The sequence below is a fragment of the Triturus cristatus genome, chromosome 2_2 (assembly GCF_964204655.1).
Source record: "Triturus cristatus chromosome 2_2, aTriCri1.1, whole genome shotgun sequence".
NCBI classification, from domain to species: domain Eukaryota; kingdom Metazoa; phylum Chordata; class Amphibia; order Caudata; family Salamandridae; genus Triturus; species Triturus cristatus.
In genome coordinates, this window is record NC_140582.1 from 1170481429 (window position 1) to 1170504252 (window position 22824).

At 50.2% G+C, this 22824-nt stretch overlaps 1 protein-coding gene across 4 annotated transcripts in view; it reads left to right on the forward strand.

The window, feature by feature from the left end:
• The window catches only part of ZNF638 (zinc finger protein 638), a 994232-nt gene that overhangs the window by 813624 nt on the left and 157784 nt on the right, over positions 1-22824 (forward strand). For 3 of the 4 annotated variants that reach the window (XM_085642741.1, XM_085642742.1, XM_085642739.1), the window contains one exon: positions 3402-3605. The exons of the other annotated variant lie outside the window; for it this stretch is intronic. In XM_085642741.1, the coding sequence (XP_085498867.1) occupies positions 3402-3605 (204 nt within the window). The remainder of the gene's footprint in view (positions 1-3401; positions 3606-22824) is intronic. 4 annotated transcript variants of the gene reach the window in all.

The window sequence follows — 22824 nt, forward strand, 5'->3', positions numbered from 1 at the left end:
TTACCTGGAATTGAAGACTGTCCTGCTAGCCCTGAAGGCCTTCCAGAAACCGCTATACAACCAGAAAGAGTTAATACAGACGGACAATACCACTACCATGTTCTATATCAACAAGCAGGGAGTGACACAATCGTTCCCCCTTTCCACTCTGGCACAGGAGATTTGGAGATGGGCCATCCCACTCAAGATAGACCTGCTGGCCATACACCTACCAGGGAAGGACAATGTGGAGGCAGACTGGCTCAGCAGACTGACATCGGCATCCCACGAGTGGGAGCTCAATGGACAGGAAACAGAGGCTATTCCAAAGGTGGGGAACACCGACAATAGACCTGTTTGCAACACGCCTGAATGCAAAATGCCAAAACTTCGCATCCAGACAACCAGAACAGCAATCGCAAGGGAATGCCCTATGGATAAGTTGGTCAAAGACATTTGCCTACACGTTTCCACCGATACCGCTGTTACACAGGGTGCTCGACAAGTGCAGGACCAGCAACATGACACTGATCCTAGTGGCACCACAGTGGGCAAGGCAAACTTGGTTCTCTCAAATAGTGGAAATGGCACAAGGCACTCCTCACAAATTCACAAGAAGAAAGGACCTGCTCTCCATGCAGAACGGAGAGGTCCTGCACCCAGAACCTGAGAGCCTCAGCCTGGCAGCATGGCTCCTGAAGACTTGGAGTTTGCGCACCTGAACCTACCTCAAAGCACTATGCAAGTGCTGCGGGAGGCAAGGAGACCTACAACACGAAAATGCTATGGGGAGAAATGGAAAAGGTTCACAATATGGTGCAGCAGAAATAAACTACTGAATAAAATGACAACAGAGTTAACGGTGCTTAGATATCTCACACACCTACTAAAAAGTAATCTATGCTCATCCTCCCTAAGGGTACACCTGGCGGCAATCGTAGCTTACACACGAGGGGAGAGAGGAGGAAGTCTCTTTACGTCACCGGTAGTAAAGAGATTCCTGGAAGGGGCGAAAAGAATTGCGCCTCCAAAGAGGATGCCGCCGCCGGCATGGAACCTCAACGTGGTCCTAACCGAACTTATGAAGGAGCCGTTTGAACCCATCCACAAGGCCACGCTGCAAATGCTGACAATGAAAACAGCCTTCCTGGTAGCGATAACCTCGCTGCGCAGAGTGAGCGAGCTGCAAGCACTGACACTGCAAGAGCCCTACATCCAGATACACAAGGACAGGGTGGTTCTAAGAACGGACCCACACTTCATGCCTAAGGTGGTGTCGGCATTCCATATGAACCAGACAATTCAGATACCGAGTTTCTTTCAAAACCCCACGACAAGCGCAGAAAGGGCACTGCACACTCTGGACGCTAGAAGGGCAGTGATGCACTACATTGAGAGGACCAAAGAGCACAGGAAGACCAAGCAGCTCTTGGTCTCCTTTGCAACTAGTTTTCTGGGTAGACCCGTGACAAAAGCCACCATTGCACGATGGATTGCACTGACAATACAATTCTGCCACAAACAAGCAGGGCAGGAGCTATCGGAGGGGCCACAAGCCCACTCCACAAGGAAGAAGGGAGCAACTATTGCCTTTCTGGCAAATACGCCCATTCAGGACATATGCATGGCGGCAACATGGGCTTCAGTGCACACGTTCACTAAGCACTATTGCGTGGACGTTCAGATGAACAAGGAAGCACAAGTAGGACAGAAGGTGCTTCAACACTCCTCTACCACCCAGCTGCCGCAAAGATAACAAACCTCTACAAAGTCTATGCACAGCATAGTGAATCCAGAAAGATTCACGCTGCAAAACGAATAGTTTCTTACCTGTCGGTGTAGTTTTGCAGCTTGAAGATCTTTCTGGATTCACTAGCGAACCCACCCACCTCCGCCAGGAATATGAGGATGGAGGAAGAGGTGGAAGGACATGGAAGAACAGAATAATTGGAATACTAAAAGAAATTGGAAAAGGAAAATTAAGAGAACGCCTAGGGTTTAAAAAAAAAAAAAAAAAGAGAGAGAGAAGGGAAATAAAGAACCCGAAGATGGTGCCCCAAAGGTGGGACTTCCGCAGGAAGCACGACGACGTCACGAGAGGTGCACCAAATGGTGGAACGTCGACGCCCCCCTGGGCTACAAGAAACAAAAACAAAAAAAAAGAAACTACGAATCCGGCCCCAACCACCAGATCGCGGAATAATGCACAGCATAGTGAATCCAGAAAGATCTTCAAGCTGCAAAACTACACCGACAGGTAAACTATTCGTTTTTGTTGAAAGTTTGTCACAAATTTGTTGAATTTGCCAATGCTTGTTCATGGTTAAGTAAAAGGTGCATATTTACAGTACCTTGTAAATACTGTGTCTCCAGAATCCTCCAGAGAGTCTTTTTGACTGTGGTGTCTAAAAATAGTATTTTTCTAATAAATTGGAGTTGGATATTTCGAGTATCTTGTGAAATTGTTTTGGTGCTGTTTAAATGCACTTAATATGTTCCTTTGTGTAAGCCTGACTGCTCAGAGCCACAGCTACCCAGGATCGAGCCAAGTGTTTAACAAAATAAAACTACTGGTCCTAAGTGTATTATGCAGTGAGGTCGTAGAACCACACCTAGGAATTGATAAGTCACTGCCTTTAAAAGTTGCATGTGTTAGGCAGTTGGCTCTGAGGCTGTACAATGACATTAAATCTAAGTGTTTCCACACTGAGTAATGCCAGACGTGGCAGTTTCAGGTCTAGCTCAACACATAGACCCTTTGATAATTTAATATAAGTTGTTAAAGATAAGTGAAAAAAGTTTTTAAAAATCCGAGTGGGCCGTGCTGATTCTTTATCCATGGGTTCTGGCGTCCTATTACAAACTCCGGAATGCACTTGTACAGATTTTGAGGAGACCTTCCTATCCATCGTATCAACTTGATTTTCTATGATCAAAGACATTTTAAAGCCACAGCTGTTTGATGGAGAACTTCAAGTGTGACAGGGACTCTGCTTGAACATGGCATTGGCTTGCCCAGACCGTTTGTCTACCAACAATATAGAAGTTCCAGTTGCTTCGTTTTAATTGCCTCTGTGCTGCAGGAAATTTGCTTAAAACTAACCATGGAATGTTTAGGAATAGTTCTGTAAATGAGGAGCCAGCTTAAAGTCCTAGTATTGATGAGCAAAACGATAGATACTAAGCTTATTCATGGAGTCAGATTTGTTTTGCTACACTTTTACTTTACCATCTATGAATAGAAATGTGCTTGCAAATAGTGATATAAAAGTACCATGTAAAAGAAACACCCCTCTATACACTTGTTTGATGGTGGTTCCAATAGAAGTCCTGATTGACTTAAAGCCAAAGAAAAACCTATCGCTGTATAAACTTGATTTCATTCTTCTTGTGCCTCTTTCCCCTATCTCCATGTTTTAAAGGGCTCACTTCACAAACAGATGTCAAGCCCCATACAAGATCTTCTACTTCAGCAAAGCAAGAAGAAAGCAGTGTTAAGTCTACACTCGGTAAAAGAAATCTGCGTTCAGAATCAAAGAGTCCTGCTGCAACTCCTAAAAAACGTCAGCAGGTGGAAGCGATGCAAGAGCAAAGCAATTTGAATACTGCAGCAGCTGACTCCAAGGGTAAGATCCTTAGAAGGAGCATTTCCCTTCCCAGTTGTTGCTGTGCATTTTCATATTTGGGATCTGTATTTTCCAAATTAATTAAATATTTTAAATCTTTTAAAATATCACATGACATTTTTTGAATGTTTGACAGCTTTTCATACAGTGCAGTTCATAAAGTGCACATATTCCTTGATCTACCCAGCATTACACTTTTCACCTCTGTAGGAAAGTGTCGCTTTTTGCAATGTTACCCCCTAAAGTTTTGACAGATACCTGGTGCCACCTTGCTTGTGTGTGCTGGGATCCTGCTAACCAGGCCTGGGCACCTGTGTACTTTCCTAACACTGTACCTTTGTACCTTCAGTTGGCACACATCTGGGCCATATTCAAGTCCTTTGTCAAATATGCCCCTGATACCAAGCGCCTTGTGACCAGAGAGGGCCTCTGAGGGCTACAGTATGTATTATGCCACCGTCTGAGTCCCCTCACCTTAACACCCCCACCCTACCAATGCAGGCTGGGTGTATTGGTGCAGACCAAACTAAAGAGTTGACATTGCACACATCCCTGTGCGCCATGCCCACGGATATTGCCTGTGGCATGAGTAAGCCACCCTTCTAGCAGGCCTTGCAGCCCTAAAGGCAGGGTGCACCATAACCATGTGAAGGCATAGCTGCAAGAGCAACATGCTCCTACAGTGTCTGTGCCATTCACAGACCACAAGTGTAGTGAAGCTATTTTGAATGCATGGGCTGGGAGTTTGTCAACATGAACTCCACAGCTCCATGATGGCTTTACTGAAGTTTAGGAAGTTTGGTATGAAACGTACTAGCACATTGTGCGAATTATTAATTTTTGTAAAATGCATACAGAGCCCCTGAAAGACGACCAACCCTGATGTGCTTCCTGACTGGCTCCCAGCCATCTGCCACCACCAGATAGGTTTCTGAACCCCTGGATAGAAAGTCTCCACTCTGGGACTGGAAACAAAGCACATCCTAGGCATAGGTGTCATGCCTCCTCCCCAGGATGGACAGGGTCATCTAATCTGGAGCTTCAAAGGCCTGCCGCCTTTAAGTACCCCCAGCCTTTTGCTGTTATCAGCAACTAGCTCCCACCGGTTCTGACCCCCTATTTTGGGCACGAGAACCGGTGGGAAAACCTAGCCAGGAAGGGAGGTGTCCCTAACTTTGCAAACCCCTGCCCTCAGGTTGGGGAGGGTGTAGTAAGGACACCTCTCTGTCCCCACCATCTTGTAGATGGGAGTACCCCTCCAATCAGGAAGAGGCCTATGCGCCCCCTCTCACCAGAGGGTTGCATACTAGGATATGTAGACACCCCAGGGAAGGGACCCATTGGTCCCAACTGCACACCCCTGTAACTCCCCTAAATCGAGTAGGGGCACCCCTGAACCTTGCCTCCTCGGATTCGATGTGACAAGGACCGAAGAGCTGTGTTGCAGAAGAGGATTGGGACAACTGCTTCTGCCCCAGCCCTACCGGCCTGTCTCTTGCTCTGAACCCCTGCAACCTCAAACTGGCGTAGCCAGCAGCCTCGAAGAACCCCAGGGACCTGCCCTGGCTTCCTAAAGAACTCTTATCTCCTGTGGATTCTGGATTTGTTCAAACCTAGCCAGGGCTCGAGATACAGCCGGATCCAGGAATTCTCATTACTCTGCACCCAACACCCACAGCCCAAGTTTGAGTGGCCCAACACCCCAGCGAGGACATCCCCGGTGATCCGGACCTGTGATCCAGCGTTGGACGACCTCCACCGACCTTTTCCTCGAACCTGCATACTGAAAGGTCCCCACAACCGAAACCAGTGAGAAGAACCCGACACGAAAGGACTCCCCTGCACCCACAGCTCCTGAGGTGCCAGACCTACTGTTTCCAGTAACTCTTCAACTTCATCCTCCAGTCATTGAGTCCCTGAGTCCAGCCTTCTGGGTCCAGCCTGCAGCCTTTTTCCTAGACCGACATCCCCTATTGAAAAGCATTGGGCTGCAGCGCCGCTGGTGATGTGGACTTGATGCCAACCTGGGACCCCCTTTGCCCGTACCTTAAACCTAGAAACTGGGCTGCCGAGACAGTGGCCTACCTGTGAGCAGCCCCCAACAGAGGCGCCACATTGGCACCCGGCTGCCCTCGTGCTGCTGGTGGTGCCCATTAAGTGCCAACCTGAACCTTGGTTCTACCTTCTAAAACTCCAACTCGGAAAATGTTTACTTACCTGCAAACCTAACACTTCGTTTATCCCCATAAGACTACATTGTGGGTTATCTCTGGAAATTCTTGTGTTGAACTGTCTTGTACTGCAACAAAAAAACTTAATGTCTTCTCCAGAGTTAACCTGATTGCCAATGTCCTGTGTTGCTCAAAATTTTTTAGGAGTGTCCTTCATGCTAAACTAGGAAAGTAATTTCAATCTAAATGTAACCTACCAGTAATCTGAAGTGCTTTTGCACTGTTTTGTCTACTGTAAAAGTAATCTGAATGATCGTACAAATCCAGTTTTCCAAGTATCTCTCAAAGTAACTTTGTATGAAGAGTTTAACTTTCCTGCTACTAAGTTAATCTTGGTTCTAGAAAAATAAAACAAATCATTTTTATGCAAACAATTGGTCTGGATTCAGTCTTAGTGTGTGACACAATTTCTTGCTTGAGTGTGTACAACAAATGCTTAACACTACCCTCCTTATAAGCTGAGCTGCTCAACCACACTAGAGTAAGGTATTATCTACTTTAACCTCTGCTATACCTTTGGGGATCCACTGGACTCTGTGCACTACACCTCACTTTGGTATAGAATATATTGAGCCAGCTCCCTACAACCTATGACCATTCACACCAAGGATACCCTGATCGTGTGCCTCTCAAAAATAGAACTGGTTTAAAACTTAAGGTATCCTGTGTAGGAAGCTGGCTCTGTATATACTATACCAAAGTGAGGTATAGTGTGCACAGAGTCCAGTGGAACCCCAAGGGTAGGCGGAGGTAAAAGTAGATCGCACCTTTTGCAGCGTTAATCTTTCTGGATTCACTATGCTGTGCATTATTCCGCCGTCTGGTGGTTGGGTCCGGATTCGGAGTCTTTCTCTTTTTTTTTTTTTTTTTTTTTTTTTGTAACCCAGGTGGGCGTCGACGTCCCACCATTTGGTGCACCTCTCGTGACGTCGTCGTGCTTCCTGCGGAAGTCCCACCTTTGGGGCGCCATCTTCAGATTCTTTTTTCCGCCGTTTGGTCTGGATCGTCATCGAGAAGCTCCAGAGTTTTAGACGAAGGAAGAAGGAAAATACGCGAGTTTCATCGAAGGAGAACTTTTAGAAGACTATAGAGACAAAGGTATTACAGCCGGGACGACGAAGAAGGAGGGGATCCTCGAAATGCTTCGACGCCCATAGGAAAATGCGCACTCAGAGGCTCTGAGCGCAATGGACAAGACGCCATTTAAGTTCTGCCCTAACTGCCACCACAAGTGCGTGCAGAAGGACCAACATCCAGTCTGCAACCTTTGCCTGCCGATCGACCACGAGAGCAAGGACTGCAACGCCTGTTCCGCTCTCGCGCCGAAGACTCTCCGGGTGAGAGAACGACAGAGGAGAGCCAACTTCAGCATGGAAGGCAAGGGTAAGGCCCCGTCACTGTACGATCTGGGCCTCTCCACCGACGATGAAGACAACATCGCCGAGGGACCTGATGTCTTCACGGTCGCAGAGACCGATAAGAAAACGCCTGATGAGGTAAGACACGTCGAGTACAAAACCACCAAAAGGGCCCCGAAAATCGGAAGGTGACTCTCGAAAAAATGAGTCCAAGTACTCAAAGGGAACACAGCCGCCGAAAATTTCGACGTCTGCCAGTGGTTCAAAGGACAGAAGGCCGAGCGGATCCTTTGAGAAGGACTCCCAGGTGCCGAAGACCGCCGAGAGACAGAGTTCGTCGAAACAGACCCACGAGGTGGGAAGTTCGGCGACGAAAGACAAGGACGCGTCGACGCAAGCTCCGTCGAAGAGACCTGCGGTCGACGCCGGGCACATCTCCGACATGGAAAAGAAAAAGAGAAGGCTCGAGGTGGAGATGGAGAGCATCCTTCAGAGGAAGAAGGAGTTCGACGAAAGAATGAAAAAATTCAAAATCCCAACGGCCCCGTCGACGGATGTCTAGATCGAGGAACAGGGAGAATTCGGCGCCGAAGAGCAGTCGAGAGGTCCTGAAGAGGAGGAAGAAGGCCCCTACTATGAGGGAGAAGATGATGAAGAGGATCAGCAGTCGTTCTACAGCTCGGCGCCGTCGACGACTCAGGAGCTGGAATGGCAGGACATCGACGCCGAAAATCCCGAAGAGCCCGTGGACTCGTATCCTTCGAGGCCTTCGCCGCCAGACGACATCAGGGCTTACAACATGGTCGTCAAGAGTGCTGCAGCAGCCTTTGGTGTGAAATTGGACGAGGAGAAGCCGAAAGCAGACTTCCTACTCGAAACTCTGCTCCCTATCCAGACGAGGAGCCAGTTCCTCCCCATGCTCCAAAGCGTGATGAACCAAGGGAAGGAGGCGTTTAAGGACCCAGGAACATGCCGGTCCATCACACCCAGAACGGAAAATAAGTACAAGCACTCCTCGCAGGATCCTCCTTACATCAAGGGATCGGTCACTGCCGACTCCATCATTGCTTCCACGGCCAGGAAAAGAGCCAATGTGCCGGCGACCTCGGGCCCACCTCCTGATAAGGAGAGCAGAAGGATGGACCTCACTGGAAGGAAGGTAGAAAGAAACGCCGCAATGCACTGGCACATGGCAAACTCAAACGCGCTACTGAACAGACATCAGTTCCAGCATTGGGATGAGATGGGGGAACTAGTCAAGCATCTCCCTGAAGAGTACCGTCAAAGGGCTTCCCATCTAGTGGAGGAAGGGAAGAATATCGCCAACTCATGCATCAAGACTGCATTGGACGGGGTGGAAACTTTGAGCAGACTGATGGCCATAGGGATCACTGAAAGGAGACAGGCTTGGCTCAGAATTTCTGGATTCAAGCAGGAAGTCCAGAACAACATACTGAACACTCCTTTCAACGGTGAAACGCTGTTCGGGGAAACTGTGGACGAGAAGCTCACCCAACTGAAAAAGGAAAAAGACTGCAAGATCCATGGGGGCCCTGCAATTCAGAGGGTTGCGAAGAGGCACCCAAATCGGAGACCCTACGGAAGGGGAGGAATCCAGCAGGCTACGTCTCACCAGACATTCCAGCAAGGGCAGCAGGGTGACAGTCACAGCCAGCAGGGACAGCAGAACTGGCAGTACCAGCCTCGAGGCCAGTCCTTTCGCAGGAGGGGAAACGGACATGGCCAAAGGAGGAGAGGGGGAGACCAACCATCATTTAAGTGACTTCACACGTAAAAAGACGCTCACCCCCAGCATACCCCGAAGGGTGAAGCGCAATGTAAGAACACCAAGGGGGTTACACAAAACAAGCGCCTACGAGCATGCAACACCGGTGGGCGGAAGACTGGGCCTCTACCTTCATCAATGGCAACAAATAACCTCAGACAAATGGGTTCTCAACGTCCTACAGCACGGATACTGCATAGAGTTAGAGAGAAGGCCTCCAAACAAGAAACCAAAGAGCAGACAGCGCTTGGGTGAAGAGCTCGCTCAACTCGGGGAGGAGACACTTCAACTACTGAAAAAGAGGGCCATAGAACAAGTGCCATGCAGAGAAAGGAACAAGGGAGTGTACTCAAACTACTTCCTGGTACCAAAGGTGGACGAATCACTAAGACTCATCCTGGACCTAAGATTCCTAAACAAATTCATAAAGACGCAAAAATTCAAGATGACATCACTACAAGAAGTGCTACCCCAAATACGAGGCGGAGACTTCATGTCCACCGTGGATCTCAGACGCCTACCTGCACATCCCAATGAACAGACGACACAAAAACCTGTTAAGGTTCAACATCAACCAGGATCATTATCAGTTTACAACCCTGGCATTAGGTCTAAAGTCCGCCCCAAGGGTTGTCACAAAATGCCTTGCAGCAGTAGCAGCGTACCTACGAAGGGACATCGCCTTCCTCACGGAAACCTGGATGAACGCCTCCTCAGCCCCCGACATCGCCATCCTGGACGGCTACAAGATCATCAGGAAGGATCGCGCCAACCAGACCGGAGGGGGCATCGCCATCGTTCACAAAAGCACCATCTGAATCTCGACTGACTCCATCGACGCATTCAACGCCGCCGAATACCTGCACTTCCAGATCCACACCGACCCCAAGACTACCCTCGGAGGCACCCTCGTCTACAGACCCCCTGGACCGCGCGCTCAGTTCTGCGAAGACATCACGGACTTTATCGGCCCTCACGCCCTCCCCTCCACCGACTACATCCTCCTCGGGGACCTCAACTTCCACCTGGAGAACAACGACCGCAACACCACCGCCCTGCTGGACAACCTCGCCAACCTCGGACTCCAGCAACTGGTCAACACCCCCACCCACTTTGCCGGCCACACGCTCGACCCCCTCTTCTCATCCAGCAAGCACGTCGCCTTCAGCCACTCCACTGGACTTCACTGGACCGACCACAGCTGCGTCCACTTCAGCTTCAAAAAGAACACGATCCACCACCACCCAAAGCAGGTTCCCCACAGAAACTGGAGCAAGATCACCGTCGACCAGCTCACCACCTCCCTCAGCCAGAACCCACCAGTCAGGACAACGAACCCTAACACAGCTGCCCTCGACCTCACGCAGTGGCTGACCTCCTGTGCCGACAACCTCGCCCCAATGAAGAACCCTCTCACCAGACCCAGGAGCAAGAAGGCCCCCTGGTTCACCAACGAACTCAAGGACTCCAAGAAGGCCTGCCGCACCCTCGAAGGCCTGGCTCCTCGACAAGACCACCGACAACATGACCGCGCTCAAACTCGCCATCCGCAGACACCACCAGCTCATCCGCACCACTAAGAAGAAATCTCTGAAGGAACGACTGGACAAGAACGCCCATGACAGCAAGGAGCTCTTCAACATCGTTAAGGAGTTCTCCAACCCCAGCACGGGCAACAACGACATCACTCCCTCGCAGGACCTCTGCGACTCCCTCGCCTCGTACTTCCACCGCAAGATCGCCGACATCCACAACAGCTTCGGCGTTCCACCCCAGCACCCATCGGTCGAACTTACACACCCCGCCGCCACCCTCCAGACATGGACCAAGGTGACCCCCGAAGACACGACACGCATGATGAACACCATCCACTCCGGATCTCCGACCGACCCGTGCCCCCACCATGTCTTCAACAAGGCCGCCTCTACCATCGCACCCCACCTCCGAGACATCATCAACACCTCCCTCGACACAGCAACCTTCCCGGAGAGCTGGAAACACGCCGAGCTCAGCGCACTGCTGAAGAAACCTACAGGGGACCCGACCGACCTCAAGAACTTCCGCCCCATCTCGCTCCTTCCCTTCCCTGCCAAGGTCTTCGAGAAGATCGTCAACAAGCAACTGGCCGCCTTCCTCGAGACGAATGGATCCCTCGACCCATCGCAGTCCGGATTCAGAGCCAACCACAGCACCGAGACCGCCCTCATCGCTGCCACCGACTGTGAGAAAGTGGGTTTCTGTTGCAGTAACCCCCCCCCCCCTTTTTGCCTAATAGCTGATGCACTTTTCCTTGCTGTGCCCTGGGCGCCTGCCAATCAGGTGCCCAGGGCCTGTGTTCCTTCCCTAAAATACAAACTCCCAATTGGCAAACCCTGGCCACATGTCAGCCCCTAGTAAATGGTACCCTAGGTACCCAGGGCCTTGTGACCAGGGAAGGCCTCTAAGGGCTGCAGCACTCATTGTGCCACCCCTAGAGGCCCTGTACCCTTACACACACACACAGTGCCTTTGCAGGCTGAGTGTCTGGGTGCAGGACAAAACAAAGAGTCGACATGGCACACATCTGTGTGCCATGCCCATCACCTACACTGCCAAGGCATATGTCAGCCACCCCTCTGGCTGGGTGCCTTATGCCTATGGTGTGGGCACAGGAGCAGGAGCCCTGTGCCCCTACAGTACCCAGGTCCATTCCTGGGCACTGTAAGTACAGTGCTGCCCTTTACGAGTACATGGTGCTGAGAGCTCGTCAAACACGAGCTCCACAGCACCATACTGGCAACACTGAAGGCTGGGAAGTTTGGTATCAAACTTCTCACTCAGCACATTAAACCCGCACTGATGCCAGTGTGGGATTTAATGTACTAAGCACCCCAGAGGGCATTATAGAGATGCCCCCTTACAGCTAACCTACAATCCACGTCTGCTCTGAGGCTGCCTAGGCTGCCACACAGCAGACACGTTGCTGGACCCCTGGGTGGGAGAGCCCCTGCTCTCCCGGGCCTGCAACAATGCACGTCCTGGGTGAGGTGATAAATCTCCTCCCCCAGGATGAGCCAAGGGAAGCTTCAAAGGCATGCCGCCTCTTGGAGATTCCCCAGGCCTCTGCAACCCCCCACTCTGGAGGGAAGCTTGGCCGGAAACCCCATACAAGGACAGGGAATGTGCCAGCCTGCCCACCCCACCCCTCAGGTGGGGGAGGCGAGGTGAAGCACATCTCCGGGCTATCGCCATCTTGAAGATGGGGGGTCCTACCCTATCCGGATTAGGCTACTGCCCCCCTCCCACAGGAGAGAGGCAGGATAGGGGGTGTACCCACCCCAGGACAAGGACCCATTGGTCCCTGGCCTTCACCTACCTGTAACGCCCCTAAATCTAGTATTTAGGGGGCACCCTGAACCTTCCTTCGACAGATCCCAGATTCGAAAGAGCAAGAAGAGCAAGAAGAACAAAGACCTGCCCTGCAGCTGCTAAAAAGAGGAAGACACCAACTGCTTTGGCCCCAGCCCTACCGGCCTGTCGACCCTCGAACCTGCTCCTGCTCCAGCGCGGCATCTCTTGTGGCCAGCAACCTCAAAAACCCCGGAGGACCTGGCTATCTTTGAACTCTGACTCCCCGGGACTCCCATGAGTAGAGGCTCTACTCAAGAAACCTATTTTTAACCCCAGGCAGCAGCCCGGAACCGCGGACCCAACACACTCTGCACCAGCCAAGCCTGGCCAGTGCCGGAGTGGCCAAAGACCCTGAGGACGACCCCACGGCGACTGTGACCCCGAGTCCGGCACCCAAGGACCCCCCTCGACATCCCGAAGGAAGCCTGCAGCCTCAGAACCAAGTGCCACCCCAACCGCGATCAACCAGAGGGTAAGATTCCCGACTTTAAAAGGCACCCCGGCGCCCTGCGGCCCCCTGTGCCCAATCCCGGGGTACCCACCTAACCTACAACTACCCAACTTACCTCTCGAAGTGGTGGTGGCACCTGAAACATCCTCGTCCCCGAGCCTGCAGCCTTTTTCCAAACCGGAACATTCCCATTGATTTCCATTGAGCGCCCGAAGGCTCAAAAGCACCCTGCACCCAGCCGCCCGAGTCGCCCTGGCAGTGCCCTCTCTACACTAACCTACTTCCCCACTTGCCCTGAGTAAGTGACCAGGAGCCCAGCTCCCACAGCCGCGTGGCTTGCCAGACAGAAGCCACCAACCAAGGCCCCCCTATCCCTCATAGGATAACATTGGGCCTAACTCTCTCTGCACCCGGCCGTCCTGAAACCGCTGAGGGTAAACCAACTGTACCTACCTGACACTGGGGGACCCCTGAGTCCATGCCCGGAATTTCACCTCTGCCAGTCGAGTACTTACCCTTAAACCGCTAACTTCATTTTCCTCATAGGGTAACATTGACTGGCTTTTTCTTCAAAAATCTTCTAAGTGTGAACTTTTCAAAACTGCAAAAATTCACCAAAAATCAGCCAAGTGACAAAAACGAATTTACTCACCTGCTCCTAGGTGAGCTCCCAGTGCTGGATCTTGGTGCCCAGCCCTGACCCTGAAAAGTGTTCACAACTATACTTACCTCTAACTCATTTTTCTCCCATAGGAAACCATTGTCTGCTTTTCTGTGAAATTTCTTCTTAGTGTCTATTTTTGCAAATTTGAAATATTCTTTTAAAATCGTACCATTTCTGCAAACGAAATTACTTACCTGTTTTTGATAAGGACCCCAGTCCTGGGTCTAGGTACCCAGTCCTGGATTACTAAAGTAACGATAAAGTACTCTACCTGCAATTTGAATTTCTTGCCATGGAGATCCATTGAATGTTTTCTTTGAAATATTTTCTAAGTGCTAACTTTTGAAATAGCTAAATATTATTTAAAAATCATTAGTTATTAAGTCGACTTTCATCACTTGATTCTGAATACTGACCCAAGGCTGGTTCTAGGAGCCAGACCTGGAATTCCAAAAGTAATCTGAAAAGTAATTTATTACAAATAACCTGAATTTACCATTGAGCTCAATGCATTGTTATGTTTAGGAAATAGGATTGTTTATTGCAACCAACTGTGACTGTTTACACAAATTTATTACTTAAGACAAAAGTATTTATATTCAACCTCTCATTCTGAGAAAGTATATTTTTACCCCCTTTGTGGTTCTAAAAATAAAACAAGCATATATTTTATATATATATATAAACCATTGGCCTAGAGTTGTTATTGAGTGTGTGAAACCATTTGCTGACTGAGTGTGTACAATAAATGCTTTACACTGTCCCCTGGTACTGCCTTACTGCTCGACCAAGCTACCACTTTTGAGAGTAAGGTCATACCTAACTTTGACCTCTATCAGCCTCTGGGGGACTGTGGACTCTGTACACCCTGTACCTATTAGGGAACAGTATATACAGAGCCACTTTCTCGCACCGACGACATCCGAGCCCTGCTCGACAATGGTGAAACAGCGGCACTCATCCTCCTAGACCTCTCCGCAGCATTTGACACGGTCTGCCACCGCACCGTAGTCCCAACGCCTCAGCGACACCGGCATCCAAGGGAAGGCCCTGAAATGGATCATCTCCTACCTCTCAGGCAGAACACAGAGTACGCCTCCCTCCGTTCCGCTCTGCGGCCACCGAAGTCATCTGCGGCGTCCCACAAGGATCATCGCTCAGCCCCACTCTCTTCAACATCTACATGAAACCCCTCGCTGCCATCGCACGCCAACACAACCTCAACATCATTTCCTACGCCGATGACACCCAGCTGATTCTCTCCCTCACCAGAGACCCCGACACCGCCAAAGCCAGCCTACACGAAGGGATGAAAGACTTCGCCGAATGGATGAACATCAGCCGCCTGAAGTTGAACACGGACAAGACAGAAGTCCTCATTCTGGGACCGTCGCCCTCCGCATGGAACGACTCCTGGTGGCCCTAGGCACCGCACCCAAACCAACGGACCACGCACGCAACTTGGGCGTCATCCTGGACTCCTCCCTATCGATGACCAGACAAGTCAACGCCGTATCCTCAGCCTGCTTCCACAACCTTCGCATGCTCCGTAAGATCTTCCGTTGGATCCCGACCGAGACCAGGAAGACGGTCACCCAGGCCCTCGTCACCAGCAGACTCGACTACGGAAACACCCTCTACGCCGGTACAACAGCCAAGCTTCAGAAAAGACTTCAACGTATCCAGAACGCCTCGGCCCGACTCATCCTGGACGTCCCCCGACGCAGCCACATCTCGAGCCACCTGAGAGACCTGCACTGGCTCCCCGTCAACAAGAGGATAACGTTCAGACTCCTCACCCACGCACACAAATCCCTCCACGACCTTGGCCCAAGATACCTCAACGACCGCCTGACCTTCTACACGCCCACCCGCCAGCTACGATCCGCAAACCTCGCCCTCGCCGTCGTCCCTCGCATCCAGAGAACCACCGCCGGAGGAAGATCCTTCTCCTACCTGGCGGCTAAGACATGGAACTCCCTGCCCGTACACCTGCGACTGACCCGGGACCACCTCGCCTTCAGGAGACAGCTCAAGACCTGGCGGTTTGAGCAGTAGCAGACCCCCTCCCCCATGCGCCTTGAGACCCATCCGGGTGAGTAGTGCGCAATATAAATTTCATGATTGATTGATTGATTCATGTGTATCCTTACCTAGACGACTGGCTAATCAAAGCAAGCACTCGCGACAAGTGCGAGGAGCACGCAGAACGATTGACAAGAACACTAACAAACCTGGGGTTCTCGATACACTGGGGGAAGTAATCGATGGAACCAGAGCAGGTGAAGATCTTCCTGGGGGCGAAGATCAACACCATAGACGGAACGGTCAGGCCCAGCGACAGAAGAACAATAGCCCTGCTGAATGAAACGCGTCTCTACCAGAAGGGGCGAGTTCTGACCGTGAGAATAGTGAGCAAGATCATGGGGATGATGGCGTTATGCATCCACCTAGTCCCCAATGTACGGCTTCACATGAGACCATTCCAAGAATGGCTGCAACAGCAATGGTCACAAGCAAGCGGGAGTTGGGAGGATCTAGTGGTTGTTACGCACGCAGTGCAGGAGGAGATAGCATGGTGGAACAGGGAGAACATAACTACAGGAAAGACCTTGATACCACCAAACCCAACTGTGACCATCACCACGGACGCATCACAAATAGGATGGGGAGCACACATGAACAAACTCAGGGTGAAGGGGTCTTTGGACTCCGGCAGATGAGGTCAGACACATCAATTACCTGGAATTGAAGACTGTCCTGCTAGCCCTGAAGGCCTTCCAGAAGCAGCTATACAACCAGAAAGTGTTGATACAGACGGACAATACTACTACCATGTTCTATATCAACAAGCAGGGAGGGACACAATCGTTTCCCCTTTCCACTCTGGCACAGGAGATTTGGAGATGGGCCATCCCACTCAAGATAGACCTGCTGGCCATACACCTACCAGGGAAGGACAATGTGGAGGCAGACTGGCTCAGCAGACATGCATCGGCATCCCACGAGTGGGAGCTCAATGGACCGGAAACGCAGAGGCTATTCCAAAGGTGGGGAACACCGACAATAGACCTGAATGCAAAATGCCAAAACTTCGCAACCAGAACAGCAATCCCAAGGGAATGCCCTATGGATAAGTTGGTCAAAGACATTTGCCTACGCTTTTCCACCGATACCGCTGTTACACAGGGTGCTCGACAAGTGCAGGACCAGCAACATGACACTGATCCTAGTGGCACCACAGTGGGCAAGACAGACATGGTTCTCTCAAATAGTGGAAATGGCACAAGGCACTCCTCACAAATTCACAAGAAGAAAGGACCTGCTCTCCATGCAGAACGGAGAGGTCCTGCATCCATAGCCAGAGAGCCTCAGCCTGGCGGCATGGCTCCTGAAGACTTGGAGTTTGCGCACCTGAACCTACCTCCAAGCACTATGCGAGTGCTGCGGGAGGCAAGCAGACCTACAACACGCAAATGCTATGGGGAGAAATGGAAAAGGTTCACAATATGGTGCAGCAGAAATAAACTACAGAATAAAATGACAACAGTCAACGGTGCTTAGATACCTCAAACACCTACTAAAAAGTAATCTATGCTCATCCTCTCTAAGTGTACACCTAGCAACAATCGTAGCTTGCACACGAGGGGAGAGAGGAGGAAGTCTCTTTACGTCACAGGTAGTAAAGAGGTTCCTGGAAGGGGCGAAAAGAATTTCGCCACCAAAGAGTATGCCGCCGCCGGCATGGAACATCAACGTGGTCCTAACCAAACTTATGAAGGCGCCATTTGAGCCCATCCACAAGGCCACGCTGACGATGAAAACAGACTTCCTGGTAGCGATAACCTCGCTGCGTAGAGTGAGCGAGCTGCAAGCACTGACACTGCAAGAGCCCTACATCCAGATACACAAGGATAGGGTGGTTCTAAGAACGGACCCACACTTCATGCCTAAGGTGGTGTCGGCATTTATAATTTGCAGTAATAATAAGTGTTCAAGGCATATGAGCTGTAGATCATATGGTTTCGCATAGATCGCCATCTGGTGTTGGTCCCAGATATTTTCACTTTGTTTTTCTTCGAAAGAGACTTTGTAGTCACAAGGTAGGTGACTGCTCCTTTCGGTGATAGTGCGCATGGGCCTCGACCCCATCCCCAGATTGTTTTGCCGCAAGGGTGATGATGGAGTTAGTAAGAGTAGAAAGCGATGTCCATGTATAGTGTACCTAAGTAAGATAATACTGCAACAGATAAAGGTACCCGGGAAGGCGGGTGGACGCATATGGCTCTACATGCCAAGAACAGATGCATACTGGTTAAGTAGCATTTTCTGTTCAAGGCATATGAGCTGTAGATCATATGCTTTAGCATAGACTATAAAGCAGTTTCTCCCAAGCGGTGGATAACCTGCATCTGTTGCAGTGGTTTGGAAGTGTTCTTAAAACTGCCTGGCTCACACTAGCTTGATGTTTTGCTAACACATCTACACAATAGTGTTTTGTGAATGTGTGTGGTGTAGACCATGTTGCAGCTTTGCAGATGTCCTTTAAGGGAATGTTCCTTAAGAAATCAATGGGGAGGCTCCTGCTCGCGGTTGGGTGAGACATTCTGTATTCAGGCTGTAGGCGTCTGCTGGAGGCAGGTCGGGGGTCACCGGACCTCGGGGTCAGGATCACTGGGGGACCTCCTCGTGGTGTTTGCCCGCGCGGGCCGTGGACGGCTGGTGCATAGTGGTGCAGTTTCCGGGCAGGGCCAGAGGTTGCAGATGAAAAAAGCTGGTGTTCGTGGTAGACTGTCTTTGTGGTTGAAGACAGGCAGGTCCTCTGGGGTTTTCAAGGTTGTTGACTGCAGGACACACCGGGGATTTCGCAGGAGCAGGTTCGTGGGGGAGACAGGCCGGTAGGGCTGGGCCCAACTCAGTGGGCATCTTCCTCTTAGCTTCGGCACAGCTGTTCAGTCCATCTTCTTTTCTTGTTGCAGGTTCTTGTCTCTGGAAGCAAGTTTATGGGGTGCCCCTAAATACTAGATTGAGGGGAGTTACAGGTAGGTAAAAGGTAGGGACCAATGGGTCCCTTCCCTGGGGTGGGTACACCCCCCTATTATGCCATTCTCCAGTGGGAGGGGGGCATGAGCCTGTCCCTGGTTTGCTGAGTACTCCCATCTTCAAGATGGCGTAGACTGAGGGTTGTGCTTCACCTTGCCTCCCCTACCTGAGGGGTGGAGTTGGCAGAAGTGGGCACACTTCCCTTCCTCACTTATTTTTCCCGCCGGGTCTCCCACCCAAAGTGCGGGTCAGAACCAGTGGGGACCAGTTGCTGAGAGCAGCAAGTGGCCTGGAGAAGCTCACAAAGGCGGCAAGCCTTTGAAGCTCCCCCTTTGTGAACCCTGCCCATCTTGGGGGAGGAGGCTTGGCACCTCGTCCCAGGTTGCGCATTGTTGAAGGCCCCAGAGAGCAGCAGGCTTTCGGCCCAGGAGTCCGGAAACATGTCTGGTGGTGGTAGCTTAAAGCAGCCACTCAGACTGGACACTAGTGGTAGGTTACTTTACTCTAAGATGATTGCGTGCATTTTTTCATTAAATCTCACACTGGCATCAGTGTGGGTTTAATGTGCTCAGAAGTTTGATACCAAACGTCTCAGTTTTCAGTGTAGCCATTATGGTGCTGTGGAGTTTGTAATGGCAGCCTCCCAGCACAATATACTTTTAATGGCAGCACTGCACTTGTCTAAGAATGGACTTAGATACTGTAGGGGTACAGGGCTCATGCACCTGTACCCTCACCCCTGGTTTAGTACACCCAGCAAGAGGGGTGACTGACCTATGCCAGGGCAGTGGGTTGTAGGCATGGCACACAGATGTGTGCCATGTCGACTCTTCACTTTGTTCTGCACCAAAACACGCAGCCTACAAACGCAGTGCGAGTGTAATGGTACAGGACCTCTAAGGGTGGCACAATGAGTGCTGCAGTCCTTAGAGGTCTTCCCTGGTCACAGTGCCCTGGGTACCTGTGGTACCATTTACCCGGGGCTGACCTGTGACCAGAGATGCCATTTGGGTTAGTTTGGGGGAAGAACACAGACCCTTTGAACCTGATTGGCAGGGACACAGGGCACATAAAGTGCATCTGTAGTCTGGCAAAAAGTGGGGGAGGGGGTTACTGCAACAGAAACCCACTTTTCGACACCCAGCACCATGTACTCTTAATGGCAGCACTGCACTTACAATGTCTAAGAATTGACTTAGACACTGTATGGATACAGGGCTCATGCACCTGTACCCTCATCACTGGTATAGTGCACTCAGCTAGAGGGGTGGCTGACCTATGCCAGGGCAGTGGGTTGTAATCCATGTCCAACTCTTCACTTTGTTCTTCATTAAAACACGCAGTCTGCAGACAGAGGGAGTGTGAGGGTTAGGGAGGGAGGGTGAGGGGGGCGGGGAGGGGGGTGCTTGGCAGGGAGGTGGGGGAAGAGAGGGAGGGGGAGGTGGGGGAAGAGAGGGAGGGGGAGGTGGGGGAAGAGAGGGAGGGGGAGGTGGGGGGAAGAGAGGGAGGAAGGGTGAGGTGGGGGGAGGGAGGAAGGGTGAGGTGGGGGGAGGGAGGAAGGGTGAGGTGGGGGGGGAGGGAGGGAGGGGGAGGTGGGGGGGAAGGGAGGGAGGGGGAGGTGGGGGGGAAGGGAGGGAGGGGGAGGTGGGGGAGGAAGGGAGGGAGGGTGAGGTGGGGGAGGAAGGGAGGGAGGGAGGGTGAGGTGGGGGGAGGGAGGAAGGGTGAGGTGGGGGGGAAGGGAGGGAGGGGGAGGTGGGGGGGGAGGGAGGGGGAGGTGGGGGGGAAGGGAGGGAGGGGGAGGTGGGGGAGGAAGGGAGGGGGAGGAAGGGAGGGAGGGTGAGGTGGGGGAGGAAGGGAGGGAGGGAGGGAGGGTGAGGTGGGGGGAGAGGGAGAATAAAGGGTCAGAGCCTCTGAAGGTGGCACAATAAGTGCTTCAGCCCTTGGAGGCCTTCCCTGGCCACAGTACCCATGGTACCTTTTACAAGGGACTGAAGTGTACCCCCAATGTGCACTCTCTGGCCACAAGGTACAGTTTTGGTAAAGAACACTGGACCTGGGTACCTGATTGGCAGGGACCCAGGACACATCTAGTCTAAGTGCATCAGTAGTCTGGCAAAAAGTGGGGTAGTTACTGCAACAGGAACTCAGCTTCCTACAGAATCCATCTTAAGTATATGTACTGGAAACTGCGTTCCCCCAGCTGACATTTCACTCGTAAAAAACCAATGAAATTCCCCCGTTATAGTTAGTGCAGGCAACTATAACTCACGCGACCGCAATCCTCTGCTGATGACATGTGTCTTTATGAAAAAAAAATATTTGTAATATATGTATAGCTAAAATTTAATGGAAGAAGACATGGGCAAATAAGTGTCTAAATACAGTATTAGCATCAGCAGAGGATTGCGGTCGCGTGAGTTATAGTTGCCTGCACTAACTATAACGGGGGAATTTCATTGGTTTTTTACGAGTGAAATGTCCAGCTAACTATAACATGTGTGAAACCTATGGTTTTTTTAGTGAATTTGCAAGGTTTTTTAAATGCTAATTCCTAACTATAACGTGTGTGAAACCTATGGTCTTTTCAGTGAATATATATATATATACACACACACACACACACTGCACCAAAGTGAGGTACAGTGTGTATAGAGTCCAGGGGTAGGCAGGGGTTAGATAGAATCTTACTCTCTAAAGTGATAGCTTGGTCGAGCACTAAGGCAGTATCATAGGAAAGTGTTTGGCATTTGATGTACCCACTCAGTCAGCAAATGAATTCACACACTCAAGAACTGAACTCCAGGCCAATTCCTTTTGTATAAAAAAAAAAGTTTATTTTTAGAACCAAGCAAGCCTGGAACAGGTAAGCATTAAATACTTTTAAGTAATAAGTTACTTGATATAGAACTGTTTGAAAATGCAATAGGAATGGTACTTTGTTTGATTTACAGGGGAGCAGTAGTATGCTACACTTACCAAATACAGTACATTGGAATGAATAGGCTTTTTCAATAAATTGCAGGTAAGCTACTTTTCGGATTACTTTTTCAAACACAGTGCTGGATCCTAGATTCAGCACTGGGACTTTTCCTGAAAACAGTTGAGAAAATGCGTTTTTGTTAGATGTACGATTTTTAAAGAATATTCTTGTATTTCGAAAGTTGAAAGCAGAGTGTGCACCTTTGGTGCTACTTTGGTCCCCTACTTGCCTTGAGCTAAACCCTAGGAGCTTTGCTTCCACAACCCCGTTGCCTGCTAGCCAGCAGCCACCAACAGGAGACACCCTATCCTCCATAGGATAACATTGGGCCTCAACACTCTGCACCTGGCCGCCCTAGTGCTGCTGAGGGTGCAACAACAGTGCATCACTGACCCTGTGGGACCCCTCAGTCTAACCCCAGAACCTTAACTCCCAAGGTCGAATATTCACCTAAGAACCGATAACCTGTTTTTCCTCCTCAGGATAACATTGACACTTTCCTGAAAAAGTTTTTGTTTGGAGTTTTAAAAACTAAAGAAATGCTTTAAAATTGTATGATGTCACCAAAACGCTTTTACTCACCTGTTTACAGGAAATGTCCTAGTGCTGCATCCAAGCATACAGCACTGAGTAAGAAAAGTAATCCAAAACTAACTTTAACTGCTATTTTACTGAAAATCCCATTGAAGTCTATGCACTGTATTTACAAGGGATTGCATTTCCCTGAAACAAAACTAAGTCAAATCAAAGTAAATGTACAATTGCAATACAACTGTATAACATTCAGCATTTATTACAGCAATATAACATCCAGCATTTATTACTGCAAAGTATTTATTGCTTATATGTGCCAGGCTTGCTTGGTTCTAGAAATAAAATACCTAAAATATTTTTTTATACAAAAACAATTGGCCTAGAGTTCAGTTCTTGAGTGTATGAATTAATTTGCTGACTGTGTACATCAAATGCTTAACACTATCCTCTGATACTGCCTTACAGCTCGACCACTGTACCACAAACAGAGTAAGGTTCGATCCAACTTTAACCTCTACCTCTGGGGACACATGTACTCTGTACACGCTATACCTCCTTTTTGGTGTAGTGTATATATAGGGCCAGTTTTACACTTGTCCCTCTACCACCTCACAACCGAAAGGGGTCCTACAGAAAAGCATTGCAAGCATCAGTATGCAGTGAATGTTCTTGGCCCCATAGGAAAGCATTTGTCATAAAAACACACTGCTGGTTACCATTGTTAAAACTGTAAAGTCTAGTCCGAAAAAGTACTTACCTCTTTGCAAATTTCTTGGTTTCAA